This window comes from Monodon monoceros, unplaced genomic scaffold (assembly GCF_005190385.1).
Source record: "Monodon monoceros isolate NGI ecotype Baffin Bay Population unplaced genomic scaffold, NGI_Narwhal_1 Super_Scaffold_13, whole genome shotgun sequence".
NCBI classification, from domain to species: domain Eukaryota; kingdom Metazoa; phylum Chordata; class Mammalia; order Artiodactyla; family Monodontidae; genus Monodon; species Monodon monoceros.
In genome coordinates this window covers 77416024-77435175 of record NW_021703769.1, presented here as the reverse complement: position 1 = coordinate 77435175, position 19152 = coordinate 77416024, and the positions used below count along the sequence as shown (strand labels likewise).

Below are 19152 nucleotides of genomic sequence, written 5' to 3'. Positions count from 1 at the left end.
TATTTAAAATTAACAAAAAAATTTTTACAGTGATAACTCATGGACAATGTTCTCCAATCTTTTCTCCAGCTTTGTTACCTAAAATCTAATGTGGAACACAGGGTCTCTTGAACTGTTTCACCTATAATACTTAAGGGTCCTTAAGTACAAAAGTGCCTTCACTGAAATGTACCTGTTTAACAGCATGAGTGCTGCCGAACACAAGTATAACTAAGCTGATCAAGTACAGAGAATGAACAAAAGCAAGATACACAAATGTTTCATACCTTACAGCACAGGCATCACATGGGAATGGATAGGTACATGGGAATGGATAGGTTAAATAATGTTATGTGACTAAGACTCCAGGACTAGTTTTCATTCAACTTAATAGAAAAGCTCTTTTTGAACAAAGGTTCTGAGCCAAATACTAGATTTTCCTGGATACCAGCAGAATATAACAAAGAAAAAGTATCATATGTACATAGAGAATTTAGGGTTCCACATGTGTCTTTCAAGACAAATGCAAATATGATTCCCAGGGTCATCTAGGAAAGTCAAGAACAATATCAGGGAACAATTCCAAATCGAGTTTCCATGAGTAACATTTCAAAGGGTGTTTTCCTTATATTCTTACCCGAGCTTCAAATTCTGATGTTTCTTCCACATAACCAAGTCCTCCCTTTTGTAACCTTGTTGCAACTTCAATGAGATCACTACGAAGGAAGTTTAAAAGCTCCTGGTTGCCATCACAGGATTTTAGACCCAAATTTGGCTTCCGGGCCAGATGAATAGAATGAATAATGTCCTGGTACCTAGAAAAGTTGAGGCAAAGGGGAAGAGGAATAAAGGAACTTTAAAAAATGGTCTATTAATTTCAATTACTTGAATGACATGTTTTATTTCTAGAAGACTTATTTAGATCCTTTTCATCTCTCGTTTAATAGTCTCATGTTTCTCACACCAAATTTCAAATTTCTCTTATCCTTGATTCATTTAAAAAACACACATTTTGTTCTGTATATGGTAATTCCAGTATCTGAAGTATGTTTCTTTACCTAGCTCTCATTCATGGTAACTGGTTTGTGTGATTTTTTTGGGGTGTTTATTGTTTTTTTTTTTACCAAGAGTTTCTTGATATTTTATCTGTGGAAATTCTTTGAGGCCTAGTTTGAAGTTATGCTCCTCCAGGGAGAGTGTGCATCTGCTTATGTTAGTTGCCAGAAATTGCTACCAACCGGAGACAAACTTTAAATCGTCTGCCTGGATTCTTCACAACACAGAAGAAACATGAATTTGAGCTGAAAACCTACACAAGGACCTTCAGAGTTCACTTTCACACTGAAGATTAACCTTTTGAGGTCACAGTAATAAAGACTCCAGTAAGACTCTCTACCCTGGATTCGCCATAAGCTTCACTGTTGGCTTCTTACACCAAAAACTAATGTTCAAGGTCATCGAAGTTGAGTACTAAGTTCCCTTTTCATGCTTAATAATAAGGAGTTTTAATATTATTTTCCTCTGACTATACATTGCGTCTCACTGGTGTTCTTATAAAGGATTCTGCTTTCACTGCCTTCTACCACATAATTTCCCCTTTATTTTCTTCTTTGATCTAAGTGTTATCAAGACAGGACGATTCTGAATACAATTTTAATTCATTTATACATTAAGCAGTGGACCAAAACCAATGATGTACCCATTATCACTCTCAAAAGTGTCTCAAAATTGCAGAGTATGTACTGAACAGTATTTTCCTTCTCTCCTCAATTAAACCTAAATTCCAGCATGAAAGCATGCAGATATTAAAGGTGGCCTTAAGGCAAAACCTATCCCAGTTTTGACAGAAACAACTGCTAGAACAGGAGGGACACTAGCAAATCTAGACGGCACTGATATTGATGCTACTTTTGTAGGCAGGTTTTTTTGTGTGTGGTTTCTCTTGGAGATATAATTCACATAACATTAAACTCACCATTTTAAAACCTATATGTTCAGTGGTTTTCACATTTTAGAAGCATCAAAACTACCTAATTCCAAAACATTTTCATCACTCCATAAAGAAATCCCATAAGGGTTAGCAGTCACTCTCAATTCTCCCCGTCCCTCATCCCCTGGCAACCACTAATCTATTTTCTGACTATAAATTTGCCTATTGTGGGGCTTCCCTGGTGGCACAGTGGTTGAGGGTCTGCCTGCCAATGCGGGGGACGCGGGTTCGTGCCCCGGTCTGGGAGGAGCCCACATGTCGCGGAGCGGCTGGGCCCGTGGGCCATGGCCGCTGGGCCTGCGCGTCCGGAGCCTGTGCTCCGCAACGGGAGACAGCACAACAGTGAGAGGCCCGCGTACGGCCAAAAAAAAAAAAATTTGCCTATTGTGGATGTCTCATATAAATGAAATCACACAATATGTGGCCTTTCTATGTCTGGCTTCTTTGACTCAGCAAGCAAAATGTCTGCCCACTTTCTAGGATATTTCATTACTTTGTTCCTTTTTATGGCTGAATTTATGGATATATCACATTTTGTTTATCCATTCATCAGCTGATGAATATTTAGGTTGTTTTCATTTTTGGTGCTACTCTGGATACCGACAGAATACTTCTGAATACCAACCAATGTGGAACTGCACTTACAAGGCTGCCTAACTACAATCAGGCTCTCAGTCTGGTGTATGGCGTGTTAGTCAATGAATAATCCTGCTATCTTGTATATACATCGTTTAAAAGCATACTTTTCCAAACAAGCATGAGGTGTCCAGAAAATATCAAACAACGGGACTTCCCTGGTGGTCCAGTGGGTAAGACTCCATGCTCCCAATGCAGGGGGTCCAGGTTCGATCCCTGGTCGGGGAACTAGATCCTACACGCATGCCACTTAGTTCTAAGAAGCCTGCATGACACAACTAAAGATCCTGCATACCACAACTAAACAAGCCACAGCGAAGATCCCACGTGCTGCAACTAAGACCCCGCGGAGCCAAAATAAATAAATATTTTAAAAGAAAATACCAAACAACAAGAACATAAAAGAGTTACAGACTTTTAAAATTTTTACTTAAGCTTTTATGGATAAACAACAACAAAAAAAAAAACCCCTAAGGTATGTATAATATCTAATGCTGAAGAGGAGATATGAGGAGCGAGATGAAAACCCTTACCTCTTCTCTAGTCTCTCTTTAAGCTGACTTTCTCTTATTCCCTGAGGGTGAAGGCAGTTTAGCAACTCATCCAGTTCCTTTTGACTATCACATAAAAACCTGTAGGGGCAAAAAAACAAAACCAAAAAAACCCCCTGTTAACTCTGAAAAAAAAGGGAAGAATCAAACATTAAGAAAGGGATCTAGGATTGGTGGTGGGAGTTGGGAAAGCAGAATTCCAACCTTGCTCAGAAGTAGAACAATTTACTGTTTCCATGAGACCTAATGTTAACTTTATCTTAGGACACTGGAGCCAATGTTTCCTACTAAAACTTAATATGAGGGGACTTCCCTGGCGGTCCAGTGGTTAAGGCTCCGGGCTTCCACTTCAGGGGGCATGGGTTCGATCCCTGGTCGGGGAACTAAGATAAGATCCCACATACCGCTCAGAGCAGGCCCAAATAAATAAATAAGCAAACAAACAAACACATAAATAAATAAAAAGTAATATGAGAGAAATTTTACAAAGTAAATAGGCACACTTGTCCATATCCCTTTCACAGAGTAAAGTTATATCAAAAAATAAAAGACAAAAGGTCATTAAACTAAAGGTGATCACAGCTAAAGCAGTTAATGCGATCACAAAAGTAGAAGGGACCCTCTCAAAACCTAGCTCCCTGCCTAAAAGCAGGATAGACACAAAGGAAGATTAATGGCTATATTTACAATTCCTTTTCTTTAATAAAGATGAAAATCCTAAATACTTCTATTGCCAAGCAGACTGAAAGGCATTTCCAATGCTATGTAAGATCTATCATATAATATACAAAGTTACATTACAAGGAAAAAATAAAATTCTAAACCTTAAAACAAACAGATATATTCTTATAAAAAAAATCAAGTCTGCTTTTAAAGCAATGAGCTTACAGATCCAAGAAATCAAAATCACACAAAATGCTCTTAATAGATAATCACTAACTCACTGGGTTTCACTATATAAATTATTTTCTTAACATTGAAAAAGAAAAAGAAAGAGCAACCAGATGAATGCTCACATTACCATAGATTCTGTCCCTGTTTGGGTATAGTGGTCTCTACAGCAATTTCTGTAGCTGGTCCATGTTGTGTGTTCATGCTTACATTTTTGCCTAGGTTTGCTTTCTTACCTAAGAAAAATTTATACATTAGGCTGAATATAGTACGTACTCAATTCCTAGTTTCAAACCTAAGCAGTACACAGTGCAAATTCAACAACCAATAACACATATGCTGCCTCTTAAATATATCCACAGGTATAATAGATGCTAATTTCTCTTAAACATCTTACATACAGCACATCATCTGAGACAGTTGCTCTCTATACAGCTGAACAGGCAAAGTTTAAGACTATTACAAGTTATTGCAATAGAATGGAGAGAGATGACTAAATGTCTCAGAGCAAATAAATAATCTGTTCCTTGTACGTGATGCTTAGCACAAAGGCATCTGTGGTGAAGTAGACACAACTGAAATATATAAACTACTACAAACTTACCCCTGGAGGCTTCAAATGTCAAATATGATTAGCTTTTTTGTAAACCATCTCCTGTATACTAATATATGACATTACTATAGATAGATCTTAAGCCTGTATTTGAGGCCTTACCTAATTCTACAATTGGTTCTCTCCCCTACTCCCCTTCTCTCCCCTTTAACCTGCAGCATCTTCCCTGCAATACTAACACATAACCTTGTTTAGTCTTTTCAGTCAGGTAATTCTGAAGAAACTCTGCCATGCTGGAACTAGAAAACATGAAGGAACAACATCCACCAGGATGCTCTAGAAGTGAAGAGATGTAGATGCCAGCCTTCTCCTGAGAGCTGTAACTGTGTGGACCTGATTTCTGAAAATATCCATTAAGCTTCTGAGACACATAAAATCACAGTCCTTCATCCCACTGGAATCTCTCTCAAGTCTGAAGATCCTAACTTCGTATTTACTGCCCTCACCTGGTTATTTACAAAGTCTACCAAAACCAGACTTTTCTACTAAGTACTACAATCTAACAAATAACATAATTCAACAAGAAAATGCCTTAAATTTGAAGTTTTGGGCTATATACTAATTTCCTTATTTAATGATTCTGTGAGTTTAAAAGTTTGGGTTATGAGTTTCTCTAAAATGAAAGAAAACTACTTTTTGAGAAGCAATTTTCATTAGGTTATATAAAGTACAGCTGGAAAGAACCTTATGTATCATCTAACGCAATGGTTCGCAACAGAAAGCCATGCTGCCTCCTAGAGAACATGTGGCAATATCTGGTGACATCTGGTTGTCACTAATGGCATCCAGTGGGTAGAGGCCAGGGATGCTAAATAACTTACAACACACAGGACAACCCCCCACTACAAAGAATTATCTGGCCCAAAATGTCAACAACAGTGAGGCTGAGAAAACTTGATCTAACCTAACCATCTGGTATTTTTAAATTAAAATTTTTTCTTTTAATTTTTTCTTGGGGGGAAAAAAGAAATATATATACACAAACACACACACACACACGCACATCTATGTATAGGTCAAGAAAGAATATATACACACAAATATCTATATTTAGAAAAGTACACTTTTCTATTTTACAAACTGAACATACTCATGTAACCAGAACCCAAGTCAAGAAGAAGAACATTATCAGTGCCCCTTATGACCCTTCTCAGTCACTTATTTCTAGTAACATATTTGCTGTGTTTAAGGGTCACTTATTTCTAGTTACATATTTGCTGTGTTTATCCTCACTAGAATTTTAGTTAATTGACATTCAGAACCTTTTATGTCTTGTTTGCCATCTTGTATCACAGCACATGAAAAATTGGTTGGCAAATAAGAGATGCTCCATAAATATTAAATAAATGAATTTTTAAAGTGGAGGAAAAAGACACATAACCACCTTCTTGGCCCCTTACCTCAATTCCAGCCCTTGAAGTGCCTACAAAGAGACTTCAAAGGAACAAAGTTTGAAAACTACTTGTATAAATCTAATACCCAAATATCCTAATATTCAAGTTCTTTATCTTTTCACGCTATGCCTGGAACAAAGTTGATAATCAAATGTTAAGTTTCCTTCCTTCTGCTATGCATTTCACATCTTCCCACCTCACTCAAATAAATCTACCTAAGAAGGCAATAAAGAAATTTAGAAAGTGAAAAAAAGTGACAGAGGAAAGACAGTCTTAATATTGACCCTACTTGAGCAGGGTAAACTAACTAATAGATATACATACTACGGGGACAGTAATCCTCATCAGGAGAGTCTGCATGGTCTTTTCGGTGATGGCTGAATCTGTAGTCAATGCTGTCGTGTACCCAGCCTTTCTCAATGAACAAACCTGGAACTTCATCTGAGAAGAGCCAGTATCTACAAATCACAACCACATATTAATGTGTTAGTGAAAGATCATGAGCACAGGATGGCTTCATTGTTGAGGAAGATGATTACAGAATATCACTGAACATTCAGCAGATACAAATCCTAAAGTAAAGCACAGAATACTAAAATTTTGGGAATTTGAGATTCATTTAATATCTGTAATTTTTATAACTTCTAATATTTCACTACTTTAGGTTCCACACAATGTATGCATTTAAAATATCTTACCATTTTTAAAGACTTCTATTAGGATTACATTTCTCCTATCACCATAATTTAAGCTTCATATCTGTGGTATCTTTGAGGACAGGGTCATGTCTTTAACTTCATAACCCTAGCATTTGGCACAGTAAATATTCAAATAAATGTGTGATGAGCAATTCTGTTTCCAATATCCACGAACAGGGAAGCTTGTCTAGTCTTAGTACAAACTAGCAACAATATAGCAGCCCTAAAAGATGATAAAAATTAAGTTTAATAACTCACCTATTATGGTTTCGATCTGTACCAATTGGAGTCCTACGCATGACTAGTTTTGCTTTAGCAATTCCTTCCTGGAAAGCCTTCTCAGCAGCTGCTTTGTGCTTTCGTATTCGTTCTTCTTCAGCTTCACGTTCTAGTTTCACTGTTAAAGATAAAATGAATCAATTAAGTTTTTTCCTAGTAAATTTTACTCTTACAAATTTAAATAAGATATGGAGTGAAATGTGCCTGGTATTAAGTAGAAATCTTAGTTTCCTTCTCCTAATTCTAAACTGTTATAAGAAATAATGTGTAAGGCAGCAATTTCTATCTGATCCTTCTATGTTCTTTGAATTTTGGTGATGTCTCAGCCATCAACTCAGTGCAAAATCTTTTCTCTCCAAAATTTAACTTATTAGTTTTATAATAAATTAATTTTATTTTATTGATAATTAATTTTAAATGTAAAGTTAAAATAGTCCTTAAACGGAATTAACTGAAACATTTTCTGACAGGACCAGCCACAGGATCCTCAAAATGATCAGGATGAATAAAACCAAAATAGCTATTTCAAAATAAAACATATTTCAGTCCTGAGGAATTTAGAAAAAGGAGTGAGAAAGCAAGGGCACGGAAGCATCAGCAGATAACAGTAATTATTGCCTCTTTAATACTATTCTTTGAGTTATTCAGCAAGTTGCTACTGTTAATGATGAAAAAAACAGTTTTAATCTATTTCTGATCATTCATTTAATAAGTTTATTCTACCCAGATAGAAATTTCCCTCAATAATGAAAGACACCCAGGAATCTTTAAGTTTTTCCACAACTGTCACAAATTTTGATACTGTAAGTAAAGGGCACTGCTATTTACAATGCCAGCAATTTTACTGCTGGTACTCTACTGATGACAACATCCACAATGTAGCGAGAATCTGGAAAATGCATCAGTCTAAAGATGTTACTTAAAAATTTAAGTCAAATTTCATCTATTTACAAACCAATATGGGGGAATTCCCTGACAGTTCAGTGGTTAGGACTCAGTGCTTTCACTGCTGTGGGCCCAGGTTCAATCCCTGGTCAAGTAACTACAATCTCGCAAGCTGCACAGTGTGGACAAAAACCAAAACAGAACGGTATGGTATTTGTTACTTTTAATAAATGGTTTTCTAGCCTGAATAGAGTTGTACGTTTGAAACAATGATTACAGTAGAAATCAGTACAAAGGTCAATGACAAAAAGAGTAATGGCCAAATCACAATAAAGGAAAAGCTCCTTCTCTTGCAACTACAAACAAACAAAAAACAATCTAGGGAAAGTCATCAAAAAAAAAAAGACCAAATTTAGTTCCAGAGGTTACAGCACTGAGCTAGACATCAAAAGACCTGAACTCTAATTCAAATACTATCCTTGGCAAAGTATTGATATTTATTACATATTTTATAATTACATTACAGGGACTTCCCTGGTGGTCCAGTGGTTAAGAATTCACCTTCCAATGCAGGAGACGCGGGTTCAATCCCTGGTTGGGGAACTAAGATCCCACATGCCACAGGGCGACTAGGCCGGCGTGCCGCAACTACTGAGCCCATGCGCTCTAGAGCCCATGTGCCACAATTAGAGAGAAGCCCGAGTGCCACTACTAGAGAAGCCAGAGCAACACAATGAAGATCCCACGTACCACAACTAAGACCCGACGCAGCCAAATAAATAAATAAAATTTAAATATATATATAATTATATTATATATTTATAATATTCTGTTTCTTGTTTCTCTATATCAATAATCAACTTATTTCTGGCTTCTCAATTCTATTAAAGACACTGTGGTATTGGTGTAAAGACACACATAGCCAGAAATAAGTTGATGTGTCTATAGTCAAATTAATTCAAAATGAATCAAAGACCTAAATATAAGAGCTAAAACTCTTAAGACTTTTAGAATACACAGGAGTAAATCTTCATGACCTTGGATTTGGCAGCAGATTCTTGGATTTGACACCAAAACCACAACCAACCAAAGAAAAAGAAATAATAAATTGGATGTCATCAAAATTTTAAAAATTTGTGCTTCAATGGACACCATCAAGAAAGTAAAAAGGGGCTTCCCTGGTGGTGCAGTTGTTGAGAGTCTGCCTGCCGATGTAGGGGACATGGGTTTGTGCCCCGGTCCGGGAAGGTCCCACATGCCGCGGAGCGGCTAGACCCATGAGCCATGGCCGCTGAGCCTGCGTGTCCGTAGCCTGTGCTCCACAACGGGAGAGGCCACAACAGTGAGAGGCCCGCATACCGCAAAAAAAAAGAAAAAGTAAAAAGACAACAAACACACAAAATGGGCGAAAATGTTTTTGGATCATGTATCTTAAGGGATTTGTATCTAGACTATATAAAGACCCCTTGTAATTCAATAATAAAAAGAAAGGGGCTTCCCTGGTGGCGCAGTGGTTAAGAATCTGCCTGCCAATGCAGGGGACGCGGGCTCGTGCCCCAGTCCGGGAAGATCCCACATGCCGCGGAGCGGCTGGGCCCGTGAGCCATGGCCGCTGGGCCTGCGCGTCCGGAGCCTGTGCTCCGCAACGGGAGAGGCTACAACAGTGAGAGGCCCGTGTACCACAAAAACAAAACAAAACAAAACAAAAAAAGACAAATAACCCAATTTGAAAATGGGCAAAAGATCTGAATTAATATCCCCCAAAGAAGATATACAAAAGACAAATAGGCACAAGAGAAGATGACATCATTAGTCATCAAGGAAATGCATATCAAAACCACAATGAGATACCAATTCACAATCACTAGAATCGCTACAATCAGAATCATAGAATAACAAGCTTTGGCAAAGATGCAGACAAGTGGAGAAATTACAACCCTCATTTACTACTGGTAGGAATGTAAAATTGTGCAGCCACTGTGAAAAACAGTCTAGGACTTCCTCAGTTAAAAATAGTTACCATATGATCCAGCAGATCCATCCCTAGGTATATATACCCATGAGAAATGAAAACATATGTCCACACAAAAACTTGTACACCAATGCTTGTAGCAGCATTATTCATAATAGCCAAAAATGATTAAACCACACCAAACGTTCATCAACTGATAAATGGATAAAAACAAAATGTGACATATCCAAACAATGGAATAATATTCAGCCATAAAAAGGAATTAAGTACTGAGACATGCTACAGCCTGAACCTTGAAAACATGGTAAGTGAAAGAAGCCAGTCACAAAAGACTACATACTTATTATACAGCTCCACTGATATGATGTATCATAATAGGCAAATAGAGAGATACAGCAGTGGACGGTGATTGCTTAGGGCTGGGGAGGATGGGTATAGCTAAAGGGCATGGGGTTTCTTTTTGAGGTGATGAAAATGTTCTAAAATTGACCATGATAAAGGTTGCACATATCTGTGAATATATTAAAAAACAATGAACTGTACAATAAACGTGGATGAATAGTATAGTATGTGAATTATTTCTTAATAAAGCTGTTTTTTAAAAAGTTCAGACTTAATGGTGCTATGAAAGCCCCAAATTTTTATTTCCTTACATCTTAATAAGGGAAAGATTAATATCTGAGTTGGCAACTGTGCTGAGGGCTTCAAATACCTTGTCATTCATTTGTTATGACAATCTTAAGCATATGAGGAAACTGCGGCGTGGATAAGCAACTTGCTCAAAGAACTATAGCTAAGTCGCAGGTACCCAAGTCAGTCCATTCCCAGGTCATATGTTATTTCCACTATGTCTCTTTGTGGATTTGGTCCTTTACTAAGCCAGAAAAGATGCCAACATCACACTAATCCAAGTCAAACTATCATTAACTGCAGAATGCCAGGCTGAACACTCCTGCTAGAATCTAACATACCTAGAAGGGTCGGGTTATTACACACAGAAATAACTAAATAGTTGTGACAAACGAAGACGCTACCATTACCTCAGTAATTTCCTTCCTTCTACTATCTTCTAAAGGGCTTCCCCTTTTCTCTCAACACAAGATTTTACCTTTCATTTCTCTCTCCTGAATTTCCCGCTCCTTCTTAGCCTGAATGGCAAGCAGCCGTCTGCTCTTCACGGCACTGATCATGTCTTCAGCTTCCATATCTACCTGGGGCTCAAACTTCACGACTTCTTTTTTCCTATCAGCTTTGCCTAACCCATTCTCCTCTTTTCCATTTTCTTTATTTCTGGCTTCCATTTCTTTCCGTTTCTGTTTCTCTGCTCTCTTCTTATCATTTTCTTCCTTCAATACAGCAAGCCGTTCCTTCCATAACTCTGCAGACATCTGCTGCCTGGTTTCCATGTGGTCCTGCACTGAGTATGTCATGAGAATCCGGTGGCAGAGTGCTGTCAAGATCTGCAGTTTCTCCTCTGATGTTAGCTCAAAAAATTCAGAGGTCTCCAGCTTTTCTAGGAACTCATCTTGTACCTCATTGTCTTCAAATGGTGCTGAATCTTTGTTGTCATCTGTGTCTGAGCCCTCACTTTCTTCCTGAATGTCAGATTTGCGCAAGCAGAGCCGAACCAGCTCTGAAACAGAATGCAGAGTCAGAGGGATTTCTGACAGCTTCATTCCCAATTCACCATAGTCTTCTGCTATTTCATCTTGTAACAAGGTCTGTAAGAGGATGACCAACACTCTATTCAGGTATAAAAAGCCACCCTTTTCTGCACTCAAGGCTTCCATAAGGGACACAGCAGTAATAGGATACTGAGCATCTGGTAAGAGTAACCCAGAATAACAGCTCAAGAACTCCACCACCATGGCCACATCCCCAAAGAGTGTATTGGGCAGCCCTTCAGGGGTATCCACCAATTTAAATGTTGGAAGGTTTTTGCCAGTTAACTCTTGGTCCTCGTACCGCTTCTGTTTCTCTAGTTTCTCGAGCATTTCTTTCTCTCTCCGTTCCTTGGCTTTCTCCTTCAACTTTTCTTTCAGCTCCTCTCGTTTCTTTTTCAAATATTCTTTGCGCTGCTCTTCAGACATAGAAGCCCATCTCTTTTTGTGCTCTAGAAGCTCAAAGCGTTTTTGAACAATACTTCGCAATTCTTCTGGGAGACGAGCTCTATCTTCACTAGAGAGGAGACGAGCTGTTTTGGAGATAACACAGGACAGGGCACTCTTCTTGTCCTCCCTGTCTTTGTTTTCTTTGTAGTAGGCGATAAGGTGGAGGGCAGCAGGAGGCAGATGTTTATGAGGTTTACTAGAGGACCTAGGTGTGCCCCCAGAATTCCTCGGGGCTCGTGTCACCTTCTGAGTGCCTTTGGCCATGTCCAACAAAGTCATCTGCTTCATTTTGGTTTTAGGAGTCTTCAAGCCCTTTTTGGGAGACTTGGAATTCCCTGTGGATTTCTGTCCATTCAGGATGCCTTTGCTTCTGCCCTTTGCTTTCAAAGGTTTGTCACTATGCTTCCCTGATTTCTTGCCAGGTGGGCCTTTCTTAGGAATGTGAAAGTTAGCATGTAGCTTGTTGGGCGACATCATCTTCATCACTTCCTCCAGATGCTCTTCTGGAGATTTGGAATTCTTTGAGTTCTTCACTTTGAGTGGTGAGCCATTCAAGGATTTCTTCAAGTGTACATGACACCATAACTTAGGATTTAGTGGTGAACTGAGAGAAGAGTTGTCTGTCTTGGATTTCTTTGAGGGCTTCCTGTCTGGAGATCCAGTATTCTTCCTCTTAGTAGAGGGGTTGAGAGTCATGTACTAGAATTTAAGAACAGGAGCAAAAATAGTTTTAAAAACTAATTTAAAGAAGCAATATTTAAGCATCCTAAAGGCCCTCTTCCCCATCTATTCAGGTAAAGCTACATATTCATTTCTCTTCATAGACACTCTGTCCCTGAAAAAAACAAAGCCATGAATGTTAGCTAATGTTTTAGCCATATCAACACAAAATTCTCTTGATACTCAGACTTAAAAATCTATACTCCGGGACTTCCCCGGCGGTCCAGTGGTTACAACTCCATGCTTCCACTGCAGGGGGCATGGGTTCAATCCCTGGTCGGGGAACTAAGATCCAGCATGTCGTGCGATGTGGCCAAAAAAAAATCTATACTCCAATATGAGGCATTTTTTGCTATATAACTAGTTTCCTTCTTATATATAGATTAGCAGTTCTTAAATACCTTAATGAAATCTATGAACTCTTTCCCCAGAAACATATAAAAATCATGCATACAATTTCAGAGTCCATGGGTCCCAGACTAAGGATACTTCATCTAGATAATGTCAACATCTGAGGAATTTTAAAATTATTGCTCTTGAGACAGGATTGTATTTTTATCCTTTAAACCTTTGGTACAACTAGGGGTATTCTATGTTTAGAATGGTAGAAAGTACACCATTTAAGTATTTTTGTTTAAATTCAGAAGCATATTTTCTTATTAAGAGTATCAGTAAGTATACTAACGACAACAAAACACTGCTCACAAATAAGGAGCCCTCCTGATCCTGGCTCCTTAACCTCCTCTCTGTCCTCGCCCCACACCTCAAGAACTCTTTCCCACGAATACATTATAAACTACAAGCCCCATAGGACTTCCCTGGTGGCGCAGTGGTTAAGAATCCTCCTGCCAATGCAGGGGACATGGGTGCGAGCCCTGATCCGGGAAGATCCCACATGCCGCAAAGCAACTAAGCCTGTGCGTCACAACTACTGAGCCTGGGCTCTAGAGCCTGCGAGCCACAACTACTGAGCCCATGCGCCACAATTACTGAAACCCACACACCTAGAGCCCACGTTCCACAACAAGAGAAGCCACTGCAATGAGAAGCCTGCACACTGCAATGAAGAGTAGCCCCCATTCGGCGCAACTAGAGAAAGCCTGTGCGCAGCAATGAAGACCCAACACAGCCAAAAATAAACAAACAAATAATAAATAAATTTATTTTAAAAAAACCTACAAGCCCCATAAGTTCTCAAACTCACACAATTCTCTCTTGATCATCCCCTCACATCTTTCAAATCCACTCCCTTTAGTACCCCAACTCTGCAATCCTTCAATCCCAGCAGGACCCTTAAATCAGTTAATTCTATCACGTTTTCACCAATCTCACTTCTTTGTCCTTCTTAACTCAGGTTAAGTTCCACAGACAGTCATTCCAATCAACCTTGCATAAACCTACAGTTCCCTTGTCTCTCTTGCTCTATTATATCAAGTTACTCCTAGCCTGCACTTGTTAAGCTTAAACATGACTAGAATAAAAGACACAATGACAGTGTGTGGACTTATTTTAAATTCATAATCAGGTACCTCAGATGGATCCTGAATGCCACTCAGTAATCACAATATATTCCCTTAGTCCATTTACCTTCTCACTCTCGTGGATATACATCTTTTCCTATCTCCTAAAATCTCCACCTTATCCCCATTATACAGAATTAGTTAATAGGTTAGAACCCAGTCAACCTGCCATTGTTTCTGTTTAAATGTGCATTAAAACAAAACCAAAAACACTGTTGATTTGATGCTTTAAAATATAATTACAAAGAAAAAAAGCCTGGCAGTTAAAACACATACTACATGAAATAATAGCCAAGCAATGAAAAAGTATAGCCAATTCAAAAAAAAAATTTTTTTGTTTCAAGTGATTAGGAGAAAGACTAGATAACCCCTAGAATACTTGACTTCTATTACCAAAAGCAGCTAAGCACATAAAAGGCACTCAGAGACTGCTGAGTTTAAGTTTCTGAGTGGAAAGGACTAACTTGCAAAGAAGCAGTCTGGAGGCAGTGGATAAGACAGGCTAGTGTGAGATGAGACTACAGGCCAGGAAACAGCTGAAGACTATCGAATATGAAATTAGGACCCCTTTAAAAAGGCAACAGAGAAACAGCTATGGTGAAATAAATCTCAGAGGTGCTACAGAAGAACACCTATGCTCCTGCTGAAGTAAACAAAACAGGTACAATAAAATTTAATAAGTTGTACTACAATGCCAAATAAGATTTAAACATTAAGGATATAATCATCAGAGAAACAAACTCATAGAACCTAAGCAGCACAAGAGGTAGAAATATGGTCTGCAATGAATGAGTGGCTATACTTAACAAATCCTTCTTCTGGCTAAGTTCTCTAACTTTAAAGGCCAATCTGCCTTTTAAGAACTACAGGCAATTGCAGGTTACTGTTCCTCCAGCTGGCTGTTTTTGTTCCCTGACCAAAACGGGATGTTTTGTTCCTCAATTATCATCCTCAGTATGGGCTGACAAAGAGGTTTCATAGTTTATAGAACATAAACATTATCTGTGACTCAGGGGACACTTTCCCCAGAGGCAAGAATTTCTCAGTTCTAGTTCCCCAGAACTATATTTTAAAATGTTAAAAAGAATAAGCAAAGATAACTTATGTATGATTCCATTCTTCTTGTTGGCAGTAATATTACCAAAACTCCAGAGAGGACAATATTTCAGAGACCACCCTACAAATCACGAATAAGACCCAAAACTACCCTGGCAGGAATTAAAGACAAATATGTGCCTTCCAAAAGTTAATCATCCACTTCAGCTAGCCTTGGAAAATCTTCAGAGTACAGACATAATGGACTGATACTTTTTCTAGTGAGCAGGATAAGAGATTATCTCTAAAGTCATTCTAAAATAAAATTTATCACTAAAAAGGAGCTTAGTGTGAGACTATGTTTCATTTTTACCATTTTAAATAATTATCTAATAGGGTCTATTATAAGGTCTATTATAATTGGGCCACTTCTTAATTTCCTGATTACATTTCTTTCTATTTAAAAAGTCACTCAACTTTAGCATAAATTTCTTCTATTTAGAAGCACTCTATTATGCAGAAATAATGCAAGAAAGAGCTGGGATGGCTTAGCCATGAGATGGTCCAGCAGCCCATTTTTATCTATAAGGTGTGTTTTTTTGCCAAGCCACACCACATTAATTTTTTTTCTTAAAAATGAAAGAAATTAACTCACCCAACCCCCTCCCAAAAGGCCGGCTCCCCGCGTGAGCAGTCCTTCAGTAACTGGATCATCTCAGCATAGGGCATGCTGGGCAGTCACAGCCAATGGGAGCCGGCATGGCTGGACTCAGGGGGAATCTGAAAAAGTATAAAACCACTTATGTGCTAAGGGTCTCCCCTGTCCCCCATTCAGCATAAGTAATCTACCAGAGTAGTGCATAGAGAAGGAGAAAAGAATGGGCATCTGGATTAGCAGTATTATAGTTTTTTGGAAAAGGCCCTTCTTAACTGCTAAACAGGGAAAAATATTTATGTATGTATTAGCAACACGAGAGGCTATAAGAAAAATAGTGTATACAGTTCCATACTTGTTCCCTGTCACCTGGAACGAACCACCACCACAAATAAGGAAATCTAATAAGATAAAAATGAAGAAACTTAATATTTACAGCAGCTCATTCAGATGCTAAACTTAACTTACTAGTAAGCAGTCAGAACCCTAAACTAGAAAACTCTGGCAATCTATATTCTGATTCTATTCCACTCTTCTCATTCACCCCAGGAACGATGTTAGGAGTTTTAAGGCAACATTCATATAGTGTGCTTGTCTCAATCTCTAGATGCCTTTATCAGCAAATCTGTGAAATGTGTTACTATACAATATTTTTAAGTGCTTTGAAATTAATGTAATTTATTTTTAAAAGTACTACTGCTCTATGGCACTTCCCTGGTGGTCCAGTGGTAAAGAATCCACCTTACAGTGCAGGAAATGTGAGTTTGATCAAGGAACTAAGATCCCACAGGCCACGGGGCAACTAAGCTCGTGTGCCTCAACTACTGAGCTTGCGTGCCTCAAACAGAGCCCACGCACTCTGGAACCCATGCACCACAACTAGAGAAGAGAAAAAACCTGCACGCCACGACTAGAGAGAAGCCCACACACAACGAAGAGCCCGTGCCGCAACACAAGATCCCGTATGCCTCAACAAAGATGCTGCGTGCTGCAACTAAGACCCGACGCAGCCAAAATAAATAAATAAATAATTTTTGGGGAAAAAGTACTGTTGCTCTAGTGTCTAATTCATAAACAAACTTCAAGCACCAAAATTTATTCAAAGAAAAATCTTAAGACTATAAACACTTACTTGAAACATCAGTTATTAGGAGAGATAAGAAACATCTTTTAAAATGTATAATAATTAGTATCATTAGTAATGAGACAAAATTACACCATGTGCCTTCTGAAATGATTCACTGAGAAGAATACAACATCAGTTCTGGGGTATTACTAAGCATGAGGAAATAAACTTAAATTGAGGAGCATTATACTAAATAATTGGTTTGTATTCTTAAAATTATCAAGGTTTTTAAAAGACAAAGGAAAACTGAGGGACTAATCCAGATTAGAGAAGACTACAGAGACATAACAAGTAAATGTAATACATGATACTACCCTGTATCCTATTAGGGCCAAAACAAAATATGTTTGGCTAAAAGGATGTTAATGTGACAATTGGCAAAATTTGAGTAAAAACTGTAAATCACTTCTTTCCACGCCGACAGTGCTCTCGCATACATGGTAACCATTCCTAAAACCTGCTGGACTTTCTGTAATTAGTGTTGCAAACCTGCCCACAAAGTGATACAGTACAAGAAGCGCAAGGATTCTCTGTATTCTCCAAGGAAAGGAATGTTATGACAGGAAGGAGAGTGGCTATGGTGGACAGACTAAGCTGGTTTTCCAGAAAAAGGCTAAATAAAACCACAAAGAAGATTTTGCTGAGGCTTGAATGCATTGAGCCCAACTGCAGATCTAAGAGAATGCTGGCTATTAAGAGAAGCAAGCATTTTGAGCCGGGAGGACGTAAGAAGAGAAAGAGCCAAGTGATCCAGTTCTAAGCTTCATATTTTGTTTTATTATGAAGATAATAAAATCTTGAGATTACGTTTACTTTAAAAAAAACTACAGATCAGATAACAGTATCGTTTTCATGTTAATTTCTTGATTTTGATCACTGTACTATAGTTATTATAGAAAATATCCTTGTCTTTTAGGAAACACATATTCAAGTATTTTGTAAAAGGGCATCCTGTCTTATAACCTACTACCATCAGCTCAGAAAAAAATAATGTGTATAAAGAGAAAAAGGTAATAGGGACTCCCCTGGTGGTCCAGTGGTTAAGAATCCGCCTTCCAATGCAGGTGACGTGGGATCAATCCCTGGTCGGGGAACTAAGATCCCACATGCCGTGGGGCAACTAAGCCTGCGCCACAATTAGAGAGCCTGCGTGCCACAACTACTGAGCCCACACACTGCAACTAGAGAAACCTGTGCACTGCAACTACTGAGCCCGTGCTCTGGAGCTCACACACCACAACTAGAGAGAAGCCCGCACACCACAACAAAGAGCCCACACACCTCAACGAAAGATCCTGCATGCCGCAACAAAGATCCCCCAACTAAGACCCAATGCAGCCAAATTAATTAATTAATTAATTTAAAAAAAATCATCTGCTCAATAGCTCCTAATCCAGAACTTGGAGGGCAGTAAATAATAAATTGAAATGACCAAAAAGTCAAATCAAAACAAATTTTTTAAAAAACAGAGAAAATTATAAAACAAATGTGGTAAATGTTAAAATTTGAGGAATCTACTTGAAGAGTACAGAGAAATTCTTTATAGTATTTGTCACCTTTTCTATATGAAATTATTTCAAAATAAAATGTTTTTAAAATGTATTCAGAATCATATTAAATCAATCCAAATTATTTTAGGATTCCAAATGTCTTAAAAAGTGTTATTTTTCTTGTTACGTCTCTAACCAAATGCTTCCTTACTAGGATATACCACTCCAAAATAAGAGTTCAAAACATGGATAGGGAATTCCCTAGTGGTCCAGTGGTTAGGACTCTAAGCTTCCACTGCTGGTGACACAGGTTCGATCCCTGATTCGGGAACTAAGATCCTGCATGCCACGTGGCACAGCTATTAAAAAAAAAAAAAAAAAAGGCAAAACATTATGGACAGACTAACAAAACACTAGAGCTGCCATGTATTAGAATACGGAAATGAGCTAAGATGGCTGATTTCATGTTAGATGACAATTATTTTTATCATCCAACTGCCTTGTAAATTATTCCTCCAAGTCATTAGGCCTACAAAATATTCACCCCTAAACTCAACGGTCAGTTGCATTTTTCTCCTCAACGAACAGAATGGAACTTCTTAAAGAA

At 38.3% G+C, this 19152-nt stretch overlaps 1 protein-coding gene and 1 pseudogene across 2 annotated transcripts in view; one reads left to right on the top strand and one right to left on the bottom strand.

Annotated features, from left to right (window-relative positions):
• The window catches only part of BAZ1B (bromodomain adjacent to zinc finger domain 1B), a 65267-nt gene that overhangs the window by 17409 nt on the left and 28706 nt on the right, over window positions 1-19152 (bottom strand). For both annotated transcript variants that reach the window (XR_003793089.1, XM_029220163.1), the window contains exons 7-12: window positions 10997-12698; window positions 7011-7149; window positions 6379-6512; window positions 4178-4283; window positions 3139-3237; window positions 617-794 (exon numbers count right to left, since the gene is read on the bottom strand). Coding sequence is in view for 1 of the 2 variants with exons in the window: in XM_029220163.1 (XP_029075996.1) it covers window positions 617-794; window positions 3139-3237; window positions 4178-4283; window positions 6379-6512; window positions 7011-7149; window positions 10997-12698 (2358 nt within the window). In the remaining variant the exon portion in view is untranslated. The remainder of the gene's footprint in view (window positions 1-616; window positions 795-3138; window positions 3238-4177; window positions 4284-6378; window positions 6513-7010; window positions 7150-10996; window positions 12699-19152) is intronic.
• Window positions 17493-17874, top strand: LOC114894024 (annotated as a pseudogene).